Source organism: Cyprinus carpio, chromosome A10 (assembly GCF_018340385.1).
Source record: "Cyprinus carpio isolate SPL01 chromosome A10, ASM1834038v1, whole genome shotgun sequence".
NCBI classification, from domain to species: domain Eukaryota; kingdom Metazoa; phylum Chordata; class Actinopteri; order Cypriniformes; family Cyprinidae; genus Cyprinus; species Cyprinus carpio.
In genome coordinates this window covers 10935606-10953606 of record NC_056581.1, presented here as the reverse complement: position 1 = coordinate 10953606, position 18001 = coordinate 10935606, and the positions used below count along the sequence as shown (strand labels likewise).

At 37.8% G+C, this 18001-nt stretch overlaps 1 protein-coding gene across 2 annotated transcripts in view; it reads right to left on the bottom strand.

The window, feature by feature from the left end:
• Positions 1–17446, bottom strand: part of LOC109112058 (E3 ubiquitin-protein ligase CBL-B-like) — a 64999-nt gene extending 47553 nt beyond the window's left edge. The window contains exons 1-3 of one of the 2 annotated variants that reach the window (XM_042765173.1): positions 17167–17446; positions 16310–16472; positions 15419–15669 (exon numbers count right to left, since the gene is read on the bottom strand). In XM_042765173.1, coding sequence (XP_042621107.1) covers positions 15419–15669; positions 16310–16462 — 404 coding nt within the window. In that variant the 5' untranslated portion in view covers positions 16463–16472; positions 17167–17446. The remainder of the gene's footprint in view (positions 1–15418; positions 15670–16309; positions 16473–17166) is intronic. The other variant, XM_042765172.1, reaches the window with a different exon arrangement.
• Positions 17447–18001: the final 555 nt, after the last annotated feature.

Below are 18001 nucleotides of genomic sequence, written 5' to 3'. Positions count from 1 at the left end.
GGATTTTTTTTTTTAGCTTAGAGAAAGGGGCTCTTTGTTTTTGACAAAGAGCCATTTTTAAATTCATATCTGTACTAAATGTGCCATTTCGTCACCTACCCTTAGCACCATTTCTAAGTATACTCTCAGAAAAAAATATACAAAGCTGTCACTGGGGCGGTACCCTAAAATACAAAAGCTAAGTTACATCTTTGTAGTGTATGTACCTCTAAATGGTCTAAAAGTAAAAATACATTTTAGTACTTTCAAGTACATATTGAGTTCCTAAAGTGTGCATATCTGTACTTTTTAAAAGGGTACAGCCAGAGCATTTTGTAGCTTTTCTCCTGAGTATATTGTATGCAATATAATAGAGCTGAAACAACTAATCGATTTAATCGATTAAAATCGATTATTAAAATAGTTGTCAACTAATTTAGTAATCGATTCGTTGCTAAATAATTTTTATTTGCCGTAAGCGGCTCATTTCGTGCATATTTTAAATCTGCTGTGACCAAAGTGTGGCAGTAATGAGCCACCGGAGGTTTTACTCAGCCAGTACAGCAGGAGATGCAGCGAATAGCCAATAGCTGGCCTCGTTTTATGTCACGTGCTTCCCGCACAGCGTCTCTGCAGCATTCAGCGTGATGGGTGAGGCAGACGGCAGTGGAGTAAGCTCGAGAAAGAAAAAGAAAAAAAGCGGAAGATAAAACTAATCGGACGAAGTCATCCAAAATGTGGGAGCACTTTACTTTGAGCCTTCAAAAAAGAAGAGTAACCTGTAAACTGCGGCTGTTTTCTGCGGCAGGAAACATATCCTCTAAAAAGAGAGCAAGCCTAACTGTTAAAACCCTGAACATTTGGACATGTTTGACCTTTTTTGCACTGCAATGCAAAGTTTTTTTTCTCAAATAATGAGTGAATAGTGTTCTGCCTCATTTCCCACAGTTAGTCGAATTCCTGTCAAGTTCAGGCATAAGCGGTTTTTGTTAACATTTTATCGACGTCGCTTTATTACATTTTTGAATTTTGCACTGTTATAAGGACCACTACATATTTAAATCCGATGAAAATCACAGTGTGCAGACTTTTATTTGTGCAGATTCTGCAGTACAATGTTGTTTGCAAATGTTTAGTCGTAAAAAGCTGATAACATTGCTTTTTAACAATTAACATTTAAAGCTTTGTCGTTTACCAGTTTGTAATTCAGTCCTGCAGCCTAATTATGACTGACTGAGAGAGGTTAATGTTTAAATGTATTTGAAATGCACTTTTTTTTCTAAGTATTCACTGCTCTTTTTCACACAGCAGGTTTTTTGTGTGTGTGAAATTTTTTTTTTCTGGACAACCTTCTGATGGATTTTTACTTTAAATTTTACTTTTTAAAATGTGAGTTCCATTCAGGTTTCATGCCATTGGCACTTTATTCGAAGGATTGTTTACAGTTTCACAGCATAAGCTATAATGGCTGCTAAATGCTAATTATCTTATCGGCTGTAGGATAATTGTGATAAAATTAAATTTACTGCAATTTTATTCTGTTTTTATTCTTATTCTTCGTGAAAAATATGTTCTGAAAGATTCCTTAATAAGCTTTGTTCGGGATGTTAAACTACTTTAGGAGCCCTAAGGACTGCCATGGTGAAAACATTATTTGAAATCTCCTTGTGAAATTTGCTAGAGTATGTATGGGTCAGTGTTTTGATTGCAGAAGAGTTCGACAAAGGATAACTAACACATAATAAAACACAACTCCAGGTATGTTTTTTGATTAGGATATGACAATGCAAAATGGTTAAAATCTCTAAAAAGTCTATGTTGAATGATAAAGACCCTTTGTTAATAACTTACTTGGGGGAAAAAAATGGGCAAAACTAAAATATAAGTACATAAACCGATTCATCGATTAATCGTAAAAATAATCGACCGATTAATCGATTATCAAAATAATCGTTAGTTGCAGCCCTACAATATAAAAGGATTTAGCCAGATTTATTTATATATTTTCTTGTTATTTTATTGAATTTTATATTGAGGAGTAGAAAAATGAGTGACAAAATATTTTTATATATATATTTTTTATTTATTATTATTTTTATTATTTTCACATGATCTTTTAGAACTCATTCTAATTTGCTGATTTGGTGCTTAAGACACATCTCTTATTATTAGCTATGTGTATTTGTATTTTATTATTATTATTATTATTATTATTATGTGAAAACCATGATACACTTTTTTTCAAGATTCTTTGATTAGTAGAAAGTCCAAATAACAGCATTCATTTGAAATAGAAATCTTTTGTAACATTATATTTGTCTTTTGTGTTTTTTTTTATGTTTTTATTGATTTAATTGATTAATTGATGATATTACTTTATTTAAAAACTTCTTATTAAAGTGTAAAATTTAAAAAAAACATTCCACCTCTGTGTTGCCCCTATGCCATTTGTACCATTCGACTTCTTTAGAAATAATATTGTTACAGTCAAGTCTGGAGAATCTGGAGAGTTCGGCTCAGATTTTTATATTCTAAGTTGGGAGAAATCTTTGCATTTTAATATCAAGTTCAGTGTTCAAACTTTTCGATTTGAGCCTCATGATCTGAGCTGGACAAGCCTAGAGTCATGGCAAGATCTCAGAGCGCAGTCTGGTGAGTGTGTGGGTGTCAAACTACACTGATCACAGACCAGCAGTGAGTCACCAGCTCAGCCCCAAACTCAACTGATAACTGCAGTTATTACTACACCTCACCGAGCTGCACTGACACGGAGCAGCAGCCAATTGACATACGGGGGCAGAGAGGCCTAGGACAAACACGCAAGCTCCTCAACCGAAGCCCACCATCAATCATTCTAGATAACTAATAAATGTCACTCTTCACCAGAGCCCCAGTCTGGCGCCTCCACGCGCGCTCGCACATACAAACACATGCATACCACACAGTCACAAGCAAACAATCTCGCACAAAAGTCAGCAAACAAACCCACGCATTCCATCTCCTCTGAAGCCCAGATGCTAGTTGCGCCTTCTAGAACGTTTCCTGAACTCTTGTGGACAAACTTATGGCTTCTTCTTATGATATTTTGTGTCTCCAAACCTTTGGCTAACAGAACGAGAGATTGACAAAGAACTTCGTCCTCCCACAGACACAGGATGTGCTGCAGGAAATTCAATGGAAGTCATATTCACACGCTCTGTCAGCTCCTGTCCACTTCCTGCACAAAGGTTACACTTCCATTTCCTCTAGCATTAACATTTCTGACCCTTTAATCAAACTGCAAGCATGACTTGAGTGGCTAAAAGGCTTTCTTCATTAACACAAGGAATAAACAGATGAATAAAACGGCATCCACGCCCACGAAGTGACTAAGTGCATGTCACTGAGTCTTTACAGTCAGCATTTCTAAAGAAAGACATCCTCCTCCTCCTCTCTGCCTACATGCTGCACCTCTCTCTGGCATGGCCTGAGCCATAGACTTATAATTGCTAGATGGCTCAACCCCACTCATGTCCATCTCACCACATCCTAGCAGATGGGCCCCAGATTTCAGGCTCCGAATGGGTTGTTTCTGGGCCACAGTGTGCTCTCAGGCCGTTTGCTTTCATATTTGCAGGAAGGATGGACATTTTGGTCACTTTACTCCGGTACTAAACCAATTGCTAAACACAGCTTTCAAGGACAGGGAGTTGGATTCTGTTAAACTGTTCTACGTACAGACAGAAATTGTTAGCTGGTGCATTGGTTTGCACTTAAAAAAAAAAAAAATTAAAAGCACTTTAATTTTTTTTTTTTTTTTTTTTTTTTTTACAAAAAAAGTTACAAATAAAATAAACACAAAAATATCTAAAACAAAAAAAAAAAGATTTAAAAAGTAAAAGAATGTAAAACTAAAGGTATAAAATAAAAATTTATTAAATTACATTACAAAAAATGGGATACAAAAGAATAGAATACAAACGATTTTTAAATTCTTAGATTTAAAAAAAAAAAAAAAGCAAAGCAAAATGAAACGCAAACATTGTTTTTCATGATCGATTATCGCTGTCATTTCTTCGTTCTGAAACTCACACCCATTCCTAATTTCCAGCAATAAACTAAGGGGAGAAAGGAAATTGCATCACTCTAAAGTGAGGATTTTCCCTTACTGCGCAATGATGCACCTGGAATAGCTTGACATACACCAGCACTATTAATTCCCCCTGTGTGTATGATCCTGGAGGAAACTCAGAGAGAATCTGAAGACATTACATATCAGAGTCTGGATGAAGAAGAGGGGACTCCCTGAATTTGTCACAGTGAAAGCAAGGCTCTGTGAGTATGTTGGAGAAGGTATGTCAGTTCTGGGTGATCCCCGGGTTTGAACATAGTGTGGGAATGGCTCAGCTAGGAGCATATGAGAGCTCTGCAAAACTCTCACGCTGAAGGGAGACTCCATCATACCTTCCTCCTGTGTCACTGGCTCCATGACTTACTCACAGACATGAGTAAAACACCCCTATTTCTTTCTATAGCTGAGGCACCCACACGTTCACTCAGCCCTGCTCTTTCTTTCTTGTTCTCTTTCTCGGCCTGTTTCCTGTGCAGATGGTATAGGTTAATAAATAGATTAATAAAAGATGTACTTTATTGATTCCTGAAAGATATCTCTGTGCAAAATCAGCAATAATTCTGAACAAACACCCAACATGATATAAAATACACAGCGGGGTTCTACAAAAAGGTTTTTTTTTTCCTTCTGGTCTGGTCAAAAACAGTTGATTAAAAAAGATTTATTTGTAATTTTCAAAAGGGATGTGTTAAACTACACAGCACAGCATGTTAATTAAAGAACTTTAAAAATATATATATATTATATAATGAAACATTAAATATAGAATATTTTTATTATATAATAAATATATCATATTTGTATTTTTAGATAAAAACATTATACGGCTGCTTGATTCCGGCAAAAAAAAAAAAAAAAAAAAGGTAATGACTTTCGAAATAAAGGAAATCCTTACATTTACTTTAAAAAAATTTCAGCAGTGAAGTTCTTTGAACTTTAAACTTCATACATAATTCAACTAATTAAATAAAAAAATGAATTCAAAACAAATTAGTTTTTAATATATTAATGTAAAATATTTGTAAAATAAAAATATATATATATTAAATTAAAGTGTATTTATTACAAAAGATAAAATGAAAACATTTGGTTTATGTTGATTATCTTGTTTTCATAATTGTTGGAGGCCAAAAAATCATAACTGATTGCCTTAAATCATTCTCACACTTTCGACAAGCCTCTATTATTCTAGCCAGCTAGATAACATAAGCTTGATCATATATTTAAAACACACTTTAAATATTTAAAGTAGCAAATTTGCAATAAAAACATCCATCATAAAAAACCAAACATTTTCAATGTTTGCAAGACATACAGATGAAGATGTTCAATACATGCAAGCTCCACGCTGTGGTCTTTTTGTGGCAAAAAAAACATCTGCACTCATCTAAAAAAAAAAAACAATTCTGCCATTTTTAATCATGCAAATTTATAACTGCAGTGTGCATTATAATATAAACTGCTGCCATACGGAAGTCTTGTACCTCTGTGTGCACTGTCTATATTCTCAAATGCTCTTTGAGAAGCAGGTGGTTTACAAAGTTTCTTAATAAAGAACATTCATGATTATTTACAACTTTAGTCTATCTGCATCTGTAGCATGCAGTCAATAATCTCAGTTTGTAAAAACCCAGAACACTGCATCAGTTCTCCATCCCATCCTTGTATATCAAGCCAAAGATTCTCTGTGCTAATCTACAGCATGCTACAGATGGGGTCCATAAACATAAAGCTGTAAATAACTCAGAATATGACATTAAACTATTGTTTATTCTGTGTTTAGTATCCCAGCAGTCAAAGAATGTCAGGTTGTTATTTCATAACCTTGCCTTGTTGTCTTAATCTAATGTGTGTTGGAACAAGCATCTGGTCTACAGCGTAATGAACTTAAACTGCAAGTATGACCTTCAAACCATATGTGATGATACCAACTTTTTGATAAAACATTGCTTCATTGTCATGTGCGGGTATTAGAAGGATATCCTGGAGAAGATATTTCGACCATCACTTCCAGAACACCACAAAGCCGCATTGTTTCATTTCCTGTAATATTAAGGTATTATGAAAGCTGTGTCTCTTTAACAAAATAGAACCATTTCTCCCATGCACCACTGACTCTACTCAAACATCGACCCCAACTGCTAATGTTTTTTTTTTGTTTTGTTTTTTTCTCTGTGAGCGACCTGAAATGCCATTTCTGAATCAGCGGAACATGTTACAGTTAGTTCAGTGACAAACAGGAAAAAGAGATCTAAGATTAGCTTTACGATGATCAGCTTTCTGAAACCAGCTACAAACCCAGTGGCAAACTCAAGCCAACACCAGCAGGAACTTGGAAGCAGAGTGAAATCATAGCCATGTGAAGGACACTGCTTCACAGTCACTTCCTGTTCATATAGCTTTGCACACATAGTGATAAGACTGACACACACGAGCACAATGTAGATACTGACCACAATTACTGGCAGGAAACTGACTGGTGCAGAGGTAAGCTATGAAATAGCCAAATTACATTTTTCAGCTTCATTCAATTTCTTTACTAGTTGCCTGAAACCTTATTCAAATTCTCAGCCTAGCTTTACAATGTAGAGACCAAACAAATGAGGTAAACAAAGAGAACCATATCTGTGGCCAGGCAACATTCTGTTTCCTGGTGCAAGACTACAGGGCTAAGTAGATTGAGTGATGATTACTTTAGGAAGCTGCGGCGGCACGGCTGTCTGATTTGCCATGAGAGGCAGGAAATTATCACAACAGCTGGACAGATTTCCCATACTCTTGTGCGTAGATATCAACTGCTCTGAGAAGCATGAGGCATCATACACTAGACAGAGTTTTTCAAGGTTGGTAAATATAGGTCGTTAGAACTGCTTCTGAAATCTTAGAGAACTGGTGCTTATGAAAGAGTGATGAGTTTGTTTCTCCACATCTCTCGTTTCACAAATCTGTTCATGGGCTCAAAGAGGATGCTGCTTCTGGAACAGAGTGGATCAATACTGGTTTGAGTTAAGGAAGGTTGTTGGAGGATCCATTCTGCCTTATCAGTGTAAATGCAGATCTGAGCCTTTAGAAAAAACACACCCTCAGACACTCACACTGCGAACATGTCCAAGTACTTAACCGTGATGTTTTAATTAAGGAAATGTCTGCGATATCCAAGAGTTTGATTACTCTAAATAAAATGCTTAAAAGTTGTTAAGCTAATGAAGTAGCCTTTCTGTTATCCTAAGACACATCACTTAAGACATATCGGTAAAAAAAGAGGGGAAAAAAAGAAGAAAATGTCTATGTGGTTGCTAGGGTGATATCACTGGTTGCTAGGTGGTTTCTTCCTGGAATTCTGAATCACAAAGAATTTAACTGGTCATCATGTAATCATACGTTTAAGAGCAACGGATAACTGACGAGACCACATACTTCAAAAACATCTCTCACACCCCATGATGAATGACACATCTCTTGGTTTGAGTGATGGTTGGACAGGAGGCAACCGATCCCAGAGGGCCTAATCTAGTCTGACAGTTTAAACAGGCTTTCACACTGAGGTAGCGAGTGCTGAGGGCAGTTAAGTTGAGTCTGCGGAAGGTTTCTGATCACAGAAAGAAAAAGAAGCCGTTGCCAGCTCAGAGTTTCCATCCTGTGCACATCAACAGCACAACATGCAGCCCGACAGAAGCGTTTATGTGGTCCCTCTGATGAGGTCACCAATTTTATGGTGGGAAAAGACAAAAGGCGTTCAGAGCTCCGGCAGGTGTTCTTCTGTGGCTGCTTTAAAACTACAAACCTGAGGTTGTATCGTAACACATGCAGACAAATGTTTCATTGAAATCAACTGAATGTATGGTGACAGCTATGAGAGTTGGAGGGAGGCATTTTTTTATGTTTTTAAAAGAAGCCTCACCCAGGTTTTATTTGATGAAAAACACACAGTAATACTGTGAAATATTATTACAGTTTAAAACAACTTTGCTGTGATGGCAAAGCAAAATTTCTACAGTTTGTAGTGTCACAAGATCCTTCAGAAATCATATTAATATGCTGCTGCTGCAAGAAACATTTCTAATTATTACAAATGCTGAAACAGTTGCACTTTCTATAATCAATAACATATTTTTTCAGGATTCTTTAATGATTAGAAAGTTCAAAAGAACAGCATTCATTTGAAACAGTAAAATTATAAATGTCTTTACTGTCACTTTCAATTTTAATGCATCCTTGCTGGAAAAAAGTATTAATTTCTTTCAAAACCTTAAGGGTTTCTTTACAGAAAAACATGTTGTGGCTATATTCCGTATGTATTTAGCATGTTTAAGTGCTCTGGCTCAGTTTTGTTTGTTCACAGTCTGCCTTCTGGGATTTCATTCTCAACAGCAGTGGATGGTGACTGGGGCTCAGATGGCCTGCTGCTGGTGTGTGTGTGTGTGTGTGTGTGTGTGTGTGTGTGTGTGTGTGTGTGTGTGTGTGTGTGTGTGTGTATATACACTGTATATGAGGAGGAAACAGAGAGAGGCAAACACATCATAACAAACCAAGCACATCAGCCAGACTCCCAGAAGACCAGCACCACATACACACAAAAACACAACAAAGTCCCATATGGACACTTATGAAACCTTACTAGACAAGTCATCATTCCCTCTACCGAGTGGACACACACACCCGACTCCCCAAGCACCTTGCCGGACCGGAAACAAGGCAGGTTTCTGTCCTTTAAAGCACACATCTGCCACAATGGACCTAACCCAGCACTCAGACGGGGTCAGGACATTGCAAGATGTAGAGCAAACATGGGAACAAAAGGCTTGTCACCTAACCACTTGAGACGCAGCTGTCAAGACTACTATTGATTTGCTGTTGGCTTGATTTAAATCCAGGCTGAAGTTCCACCTGCTGCCCGTGCAAAAAAAAAAAATGGCGCCAACACACACTTGCAGTCACTTAGATGACAAGAAGCCGTCACAAATAGGGCTCTGGTTTCAGAGAAACACATTTTCACTGCCGTGGAAAGTGTGATACTCACCCACTCAGTTCATGAGCACGACAGCGCCCTATGACACCCTGAGACGCAGAACTTAAAGACTGAGAGGTAAAGATGGAGAAAACAAGTGAGATATTAGAGAGCAAGAAGATGTTTTGACATTTAAAACCACCAACAGAGATACAAATTAAACCTCAAAGCTGATAATTCATTAGATGTTCAGTTCAGGAGGCGTCCCATCTCTAAGCTTTTCCAAATGAGATCAGCAAAGGTTGAACCCCAAATTTCAGGGGGCTGGGGCACAAAGAGACAATCACGAAGACAAAAGGGTGATGTGTGGTTTAAGGATAGGTGGGTGTTGTATCTGAAATCAGCTCACTGCATTATAATAAGGCTAGAAATATACTCTATACAAGCACACAAACACAAAAGATTGGCCAAGGAATTGCAATGCACTGAAGTCCAATTTTTGCAATGCAATGCAATTTACTGTGACGGTAATCTACTAAACCTCAAAACTCAAGAGAATGACTGAGTTCAAATTTGCCATTTAGGGATGCAATTATATTAATTTCTGTCAGATATACTTTAAATGATCGATATTTAGATTCTAAATATATATTTAAAAAAAAAAAAATTGTTTTTAAATTCAGTCAAGAAAATTATTTAAAATAATACATTAAAGTAGTTCACCAAAAAAAAAGTTTCTGCTAATGACCAACCCTTGATATATGAACTGCATTCCTGGCTAGAAGCATTTGTCTACTTGCGTATACATGTATTCTGACCTAAATGTGTTTGTGTTCACAGAAAAAGGATAATTGTGGAAGAGAAACACAAGAACAGGATGTTATGGGGCACTTCCTCAAGTTTTCCTCCAGATGACTGAAAAGAGGGTTAAATGGCACAGTACAGAATCCGAGTGACAAAAATCATAACAGATACCTGCACTCAGTGCCACTGATTTGCAATGTAAAGATGTCCGGTCTTGTAAGAGTGTGTGTATGTGTGTGTTTGCCCTTCCTCTTGAGGTCATATATCCCAACGTCTTTCCTTTCCGGTTTTCACCCCAGCCTTTCTTGCAACCCACTTCCTTTAAAGTCTGGATAAGTTTTGGGACCTTGAGAATCCCATCCAGTTAAACTACAGATAACATAGACACTGAATTTATTCTGAATTTCTCAGAAGCTCAGTCTTTTCCAGGGACGCCAATTCAAAGTACTAAACAGTTGTATCTCCTAGATCTAAGGCTTGGAGAATTTTTTTCATCTTTAGCCATGGATTGGATTTAATTAATCTTTACACTGCAGAGCAGACGGTGCAGTAACCGAGGTGTGGTGGGGTGGGGGAGTTGGGATATGTGATGTGCCATCTGATTGGTGGTAGACTGAGTGCTGCTAATTGCACTTTTACCCAAATGCAGACTGCTCATTAATCACAGTGCTGGGCCTACATTTGACAAGGCAATTTAAAAGAAATAAACAAAAACATAATCGCAATAACAGGAGGACTTAATTGAGCCCCCATTGCAGGACAAACATGTTACACAATGGGATAAAGGAGCAGGAAAACATGAAAGAGTGACCAGAGAGCGGGGAGACCCCTAATTAAGTAGAACATCTGGCTCTGTTCCACTGTTATTTGGCTGTTTGAACTTCATTGTTCCTGTGTGTGATGGATGCAGCTGGAGAAGGCTGAGATTGGGGGGTGGAGAGGGGCTCATTTGGTCTGCAGGCTCTGAGATGAGGAGAGGATACATTTTCCTTTCATTCTCCATGGGAGGGCTTCACTTACTCTGTAAATAACTCCAATTAACTCCAGTCAAGGGGTGACATGCCCTGCTGCAGTCCATCATGCAGTCAATAATTACTTTGTATACTTAAGCAATAAGGTACAAGGTTGTGCTATGTTAAACCAAGGGATGCACCCATATTAAAACATTAATCATAGAAAATAAGAAGAAAGGTTTTTTTGAGCACCAAATCAGCATGTTAAAATGATTTCTGAAGGCTTGTGTGACACTGAAGACTGATTTAATAGCTGCTGAAAATAGAGCTTTGTCACAGGAATAAATTACAGTTTACAATACATTAAATTAAATTAATTAGTTTAAATTGTAATAATATTCACAATATTACTGTTTTGACTATTTAGGAGCAATTTAATGCAGCTTTAATGAGCATAGGAGACTTGTCTTATCAAACCCAAACGTTTAAAGAAAAAAAGAAAAACTCTAATGTTGAGCAATATGGCTTCAATATACTGTGCATCCCTAATTAAAATGTTTTCATTAATTAGACTTATTAAAAGGCACCTTTCAACAAGAAGATACAGTCCATGACAGGTAAACAACAAAATGGTATTTCCAATCAGCTTCCTGGAACTTTCTGTTTTATAATGGTCTTTATGAGGATCCAAAATATATATATGTGTATGTATGTATGTATGTGTGTGTATATATATCTGAGGCATAGTGAAAAGTTTTTCTGACCAGAAACTACTGGAGAATGGGTAATTGTGCTCATCCACCAAATAAGCTAACCTATAATTAGTTCTCCTAGGGAAGAAGAAATCGCTGAACATTAACTTCTGCTTGCACAGAAAAAATAACAAATTTAACCTTTTAAAAGATGCTCTTTGCAATGTGCTTAAGGTCAAAGAAAACATGCTGGTCTCTCAGTTCCTCTACCTAGTAGTTTCAAATCCACAGCTCTGTTGCATTTTCAAGGTCTGCACTTTCACTTCAGCTTTTCATCTCCAGCTCAGACAAAGTCTTGAGATAAAGCTACATCAGAGACCTTTTCCATCAAATCTGCTGCTATGTTAGCAATGACATTCAGTCTGTTTCAGGACAGCGTTCATTCCAAGCATCATCCGGTAACGTTCCTGTTGCCCCCAGTACTGTAACATGTTGATCCTATTCTGTTTACTCACAGCAGACAGCAACAGGCTCCAAAAATGTCTGTTCCAACAACTAGAGCATTGTGTTTATCCATCGAAAATCTGCACGGAGAACATAGTAGCTTGTGGTCAAACACGAATTAATGGTTATTCAGTGAGGGCGTTAAACATCCTGTGCTTTAAGGAAATAAAACTTTTCAAACATCACATCATGGTGCTAACACCTACACTGGTTTACAGGTGCTAGAGGAGTAGAGGTACAAGCTGGGAAGAAAATTTTATTTTAGCACATTTGCGGAAAGCAAAAACTTCCCCAAATGTTCCATAGCTGTTAAGGGGCTTTAAACAGAGCAAGCTGAGTAAGGAGATTTAAACAGACGGCTGCCACTTGTGAGCAAGTGCAGTTTATTACCTTTCTCAGAAGGGAATTGGATCTCTTAAACGGCTCTCAAGAGGTTTAAAAAAAAAACGTTGTATTTGGATGTGATGAGGCTGGAAGAGGTAGAGTAAGGAATGGGGTTAATACACTGTAATTTTAGTCAGTGTGAATGCAAAACAGCTCCATGGACCGTCCCCACCGTCTGTGGCCTGCTTAAAGGCCAAACCTCAGAGATATTTTCTTCTGCGAGTTTGAAAACAGTGCATCTGAAGTCTCTATCTCTGTTGACAGCAGTCTCTCTGTCATCAGCTCACACCTCAAAGCCACAGCAACATTTAAACATCTACCGATCTTCTCTTGATGCATGATGACTGAGAAGCAAGCGCGTCAATGAGGCCAACTCTGAGGCTTCAGCGAAGTTTGGCGTGTACTGCATGGCTCCATGCTACTCTCCACAATGCTTTCCATCTCTGTCACCAAAAAAGACACTGAGGAGATTAAGCATGAGAGATCCAACACTGCAAGGCTTACGACTGCCACCTCAGCCCCAGATACAACAAAGCTTGCCATTCTCGACTAGATTCAGTACATCCGGCCTATTCATCTCTGTTCCAGACCACCGTTTTGTCCAACTCTTAACTTCAATATTAATATAATAGTAATGCATTTAGATCTTTCCAGTAAGAGGAACTCAGAACCTCAGCAATCCTCTAATAATTTTCAAACAGGGTTGACACTGCTAGAATACAGCACAAAGTCTGAAGATGGGTGTCTGTATCATCACCATGACAATACTTTTTAATAGCTTTTAACAATTGTGCAGTTATAGAAACAAAGAAAGACCACGTTTATTTATTTCCCCTACTGTTCCATCAGTGGCTTTACGGTTATTTTTTTATTATTTTTTTTTCTGTTGTTGCTGTACTTTGCCCACAGCTGTGCAACAATGTAAACAAAGAAAAATAGTAACAGATTTGCTGAACAATGAAAAAGTGTCATTTAAAAATAAAACAATAAAAAATAAAATTTTATTATGTTTAATGTTTAAAAAATATTTTCAGTGCATATTTGTGGACTGGATCACAATGACAACAAAACTAGGCATTATAAGTTATTTAGAAACTATTTTGTCCTCCACAGACTGTCTAAAGTTGATGCCAGAGATGATATATAAGGCAGGAGCGTGCTGGGGGAGAGAGACAGAAAAAGACAGTCCCATTGTTGGTCTCAGGAGTTGCAGTATAATTACTATAGCACATGCGGGGCTTCTATGAAGATGCCTGGCTGCAGGCCGGGGACTAGCTTTTGTACTGATGTCTCCCCGCAGCCCCACTGCACTATGAATGAACTTTCCTTGCTTTTCCACATGGCTCTATCCTGTTTCCCTCCTCTCGTACTGCCTCTTCTGTCCTTTCTCCAAATCTCATTCAGTGGGCTTAATAATAAGGAATGTTTCTGCTGGCCTAAGCGGGACTTTCACTTGCCCTGCCAACATTTTCATACACATTTATTCCAAATGGTAATATACTATTAAATATCTATATGTGTGTGTATATATAATGTATTTCTATTTATTACATTTTATTTTTTATTATCATTTATTATTTCCATTATAACTATTGCGCTCAAGATCAAAAAACCTAATCTATGTGAGCCAGCCAGATGTTACCGTGGCAACATATTTACATTAGCAGAATTTTCAATGTGAGAAAACCAAACATTTCCGTTTACAAGTCACGAAAAATCTATACATGATCAACAATCATAAGAAACCCTGACAGCACAGCACTAACTTGACTATCGACAGTTCCATCAACTAGCAATGGGCCCTCAAACCATCCTTATTGTTAAGCCCTGCACTCATCTCGATTTCTTAACCTTTTGTCTTCCCTCCTTTCCTCTCTGTAATCTGCAAAAGGACACATTTCTATCCCCCCCTTTGTGTGGGACAGGGAACCAAAGGCTGGAAGGCAAAGTAGAGGATCTCTCCCCGGAGATTTAAAACACGAGTGACACAGCAGATGTGGAGGAGCTGTCAGACGATACCCCTGCTCCTGTCCAGAGCGAGTGTCACAGCTTCTGGATATGACAACGTGCCAGGACGGTCTGTCAGTTGGTGTCCGCAGGCTAACAAATGCTGCTTTACCTCTCCATCACCCCCCCAAAAATGTCATTTCAATCATCTTTTCACCCCTGCAGAATCTGGTGAGACTGGGATAGAAAGCATTACTGAAATTAAACTCTTCTGCCAAAACCCGAGCCACAGTTGCCAATCAAAAGCACTGGGATATAAACCAACAGCTGAAACACTATTATCTGCTGGCAGTATCAAACGCCTTATGATACGTTTTCAAACTGTGCAGTATTTTCCCAAATAGTCAGTGGCCTAAATGCAGTTTAATTGATGTGAGGTTACACTCTAAACCAGATGCTGGGAATGTTACGCTTGGCTGTCAGTAAAGCAGAATGCTAAGATTTTCCTCTGTAGTCAAGGGCCGTGTTTTATTTCTGAAAAGCACAGGCTGACCCAGAGCTCTAATGGCCCTCAGTGAGAGTATTCTGCTTGTGTCAGCTTATGCCCGAGACACACTTACTCTGTTAATAATCTCCCTCACTTTGTTCTCGCCCTGCGCAGAGTCTGCCCAGTTCACCAAGGGTTTAGATCCAGAGGGGGTCAGTCTCTTTAATTAGGGCTGCTGTTCTTGATCAAGAGTTGGATTTCCATAATAATTAGCCATGACTCCAACTGACACCAGAGGAAACCCAACAAACAGACCAGTCTTGTGACCTGACCTCTCCTATGTCTATGTCCATCCAACAAGACGTTCAAAGGGCAACAGATCAGTGCCAAAAAGAAAGGCCGTATGAGTTATGAGACTGACAACCGTGATAACGCTTGAAGATGATCTTAAAAACCATCTGCTAGTGTTAAAACAGATAGCTCAAGCAGGATGCACATAGAACAAAAGTGAGATGTCTGCTCTATTCCTTTTGTTTCACTTTGTAATAGACAAAACACTGACCAGAACACTTGTGAAACAGACTATAAGTGAAGTAAAAAGCATCCTACCTGTCTTGTGACTGTTCTTCATACATTCTCTCCTTGGCTTCCTTAAAGAGGCGGATTGCTCTTTTGGATTTCTTCATCAGGCTGTCGATGTACACTTTGAAATAGTCATTCTCACTTAGCTGAGTAAGTCTCTGATTCTCTTCATATTTGCACAGAATCAGCCTCAGGTGCTGGTAAGTGTCAGGTAAAATATCCAGGATGTACGGAGGACTGTTCTTCAGCTGTAGTCTGGGGTTCTGACATAACCTCACCTAAACAAAAAAAAAGCACACACACATCACCGGCTTAGAAAAACGAACTCCTCTTCACTGAGAACAAAGTAAATAGCAATTAAAAAAAATAAAGAAAAATCAATAATAATTTTTTTTTTAAAAATCAATAATAATTTAAAGGTAGATGGTATTTCTGACAAATATTTTGTAAAATATTATATGACAGATGCATGGGAAATAAATCACATAAGATATAGCATTAATGTATACATTAGTATATAAATAATATTTTTTAAATCACAAAAGGAGTGCATACATTTTCTGTTATTACTTTTTATATATATAAAACATGACAATATATAAAACAAGAAAGGGTGCTTAAAATATAAATTTCCTTTTTTATACACACACACGCATACATAAATGACTATATATATTACTCATACATTGAAAAATTACAAAGGACTGCAGATGGATAGAGTAAATGAAGCTAACTGTGGATTTAAGCTATGAACACACTTCTTGAGTTTGCCGCCAGACAGTAAACAGTTTGCTACAATGTATCAAACAAACGCTTCCAAACAACCGACTTCATGGAAAAGTCTCTCAGCGCGGGAGAGTATAGGAAGCACTGTTGCGTCATCGCCAGCAAGACTGTAAACATACTCAGGACACTTACTACTTTGTCCATGAGTTTCCATGTCTTCTCTACGGTCCGGCGGTCCGCGGCCGCCTGCTTTGGGGGTCCGACAGCGTCCTGGATGGCGTCAATAATGCCTAAAATACGGCCTTTCCGATTGTTAGGTGGGCGTCCACTGAGAGCAGTTGCCATTTTCTGCACACTGTAACACACAAAAATGTAGCTGCTGAAGGCAGCAAAACACATATGGGCAGATATGTGACAGTATAAAACCTTCGGTCTTTCATATCAGTCCAGTGTTTAGTACAAAGTCAAGACTAGTCTAGAGAAATTAAAATGCTTGAACTTTGTAACTAAGCAATAGCAACGCCATTATCCCATTTAATCCCACTGGTTACATTTGTGAACATTAGTTAGAATAAACCATGTATAATACAACATACAAATGCACCTATCATATACTGTAAATGTAATGTGTATAGATTCCAATAATAATTTATGAACAAAATTCTGTCTCATACAAATCATGGTCATTATCCATGTAAACATGTCAGTGGTCACGTTTGATTGAGTAACTGATTAAATCACACTCCAAAAGTTCTTAAAAACTTTTCAGAAAAAAGCACGCAGTTTGTTTAATTAGGTTGTCTATGCAGTAAAATACATGTCCCCAGTTAACTGGGAATAATTTGGGATTAACCCGTTTTTAAAACCACTCTGCAAAAAGGGTAAGAGTGCTGCACTATTTAAAAGAGCATGTAACAAAATGCGTTGTAGCAAGAAATGCAACTTGATGTTCAAAACCATGACAAATCATTAGCCAAAGCAAGGATCTTAAATGCATTGTAAATTGCGGCAAATTGCTCGTTTGTGTCATTTATAAATTCCAGACTTACTGCGGCAAAAGGAAAACAGTGTAGCTGCCAAGACAGGGAATGTCAGAGTTCCTGAGTTGAAGCTTTAGGGAGGTCCTCACAACAAATACAACAAAAGCAACAAAAACACAACGCCAATGCCAGGAAACTGTTACATCTCTGCCCAGATGTTCAGAAACTTGAAGCGGCTTTCCCGTATCCTCACGTAAAAACAGTTTAAACGCAGTACAATCCCGCTTTTCTCGCTGTCTGATATGGTCGTGTCAGTGCTTGCTTAAAAATCAGTACTGGAACAAGAAGCAGCGAAAGCAACAGGGAGGAGCCGAGTGGGCGGGGCCGGTGAAGCAATCGCTCTCAGGTGGCCAATCAGAAGGCGGGGACGTTCTCGGAAGTGATGGAGTCCTCCAATCGCCAATTAAAGTGGAGACTTTAACTGCATACTTAATATTTCCGCAAATGAGCAGGCAATGAAATAGTGCAGAGCGTTTTGTAGGTTGTTCCTATTATGCAAATTGTACATTCAGTCGTCTTCACTTTCTCCGATGGAAACAAGTATTATGGCAAGCCGTGTTTGCATTTATTCCTTAAAATACCTAAATATTGTGCTATGTATGTATGCTAATTATTCTTTTATTGCTAGTACCTAATCCAATAGTGACTAGTATATATATATTAATATATTAATATTATTTTTAGTGCTATTCAATAGATAATTGCACTTATTTTGATAGCAACTAACTTCAGTTCAATTACTCACTAACTTATTCAGTAGATACTAACACTTATTTTTTTAATCCATTGTTACTGATAATGATGCTAGTGAAAAGTGGAATAGATACTAGTATCTAATAAATAG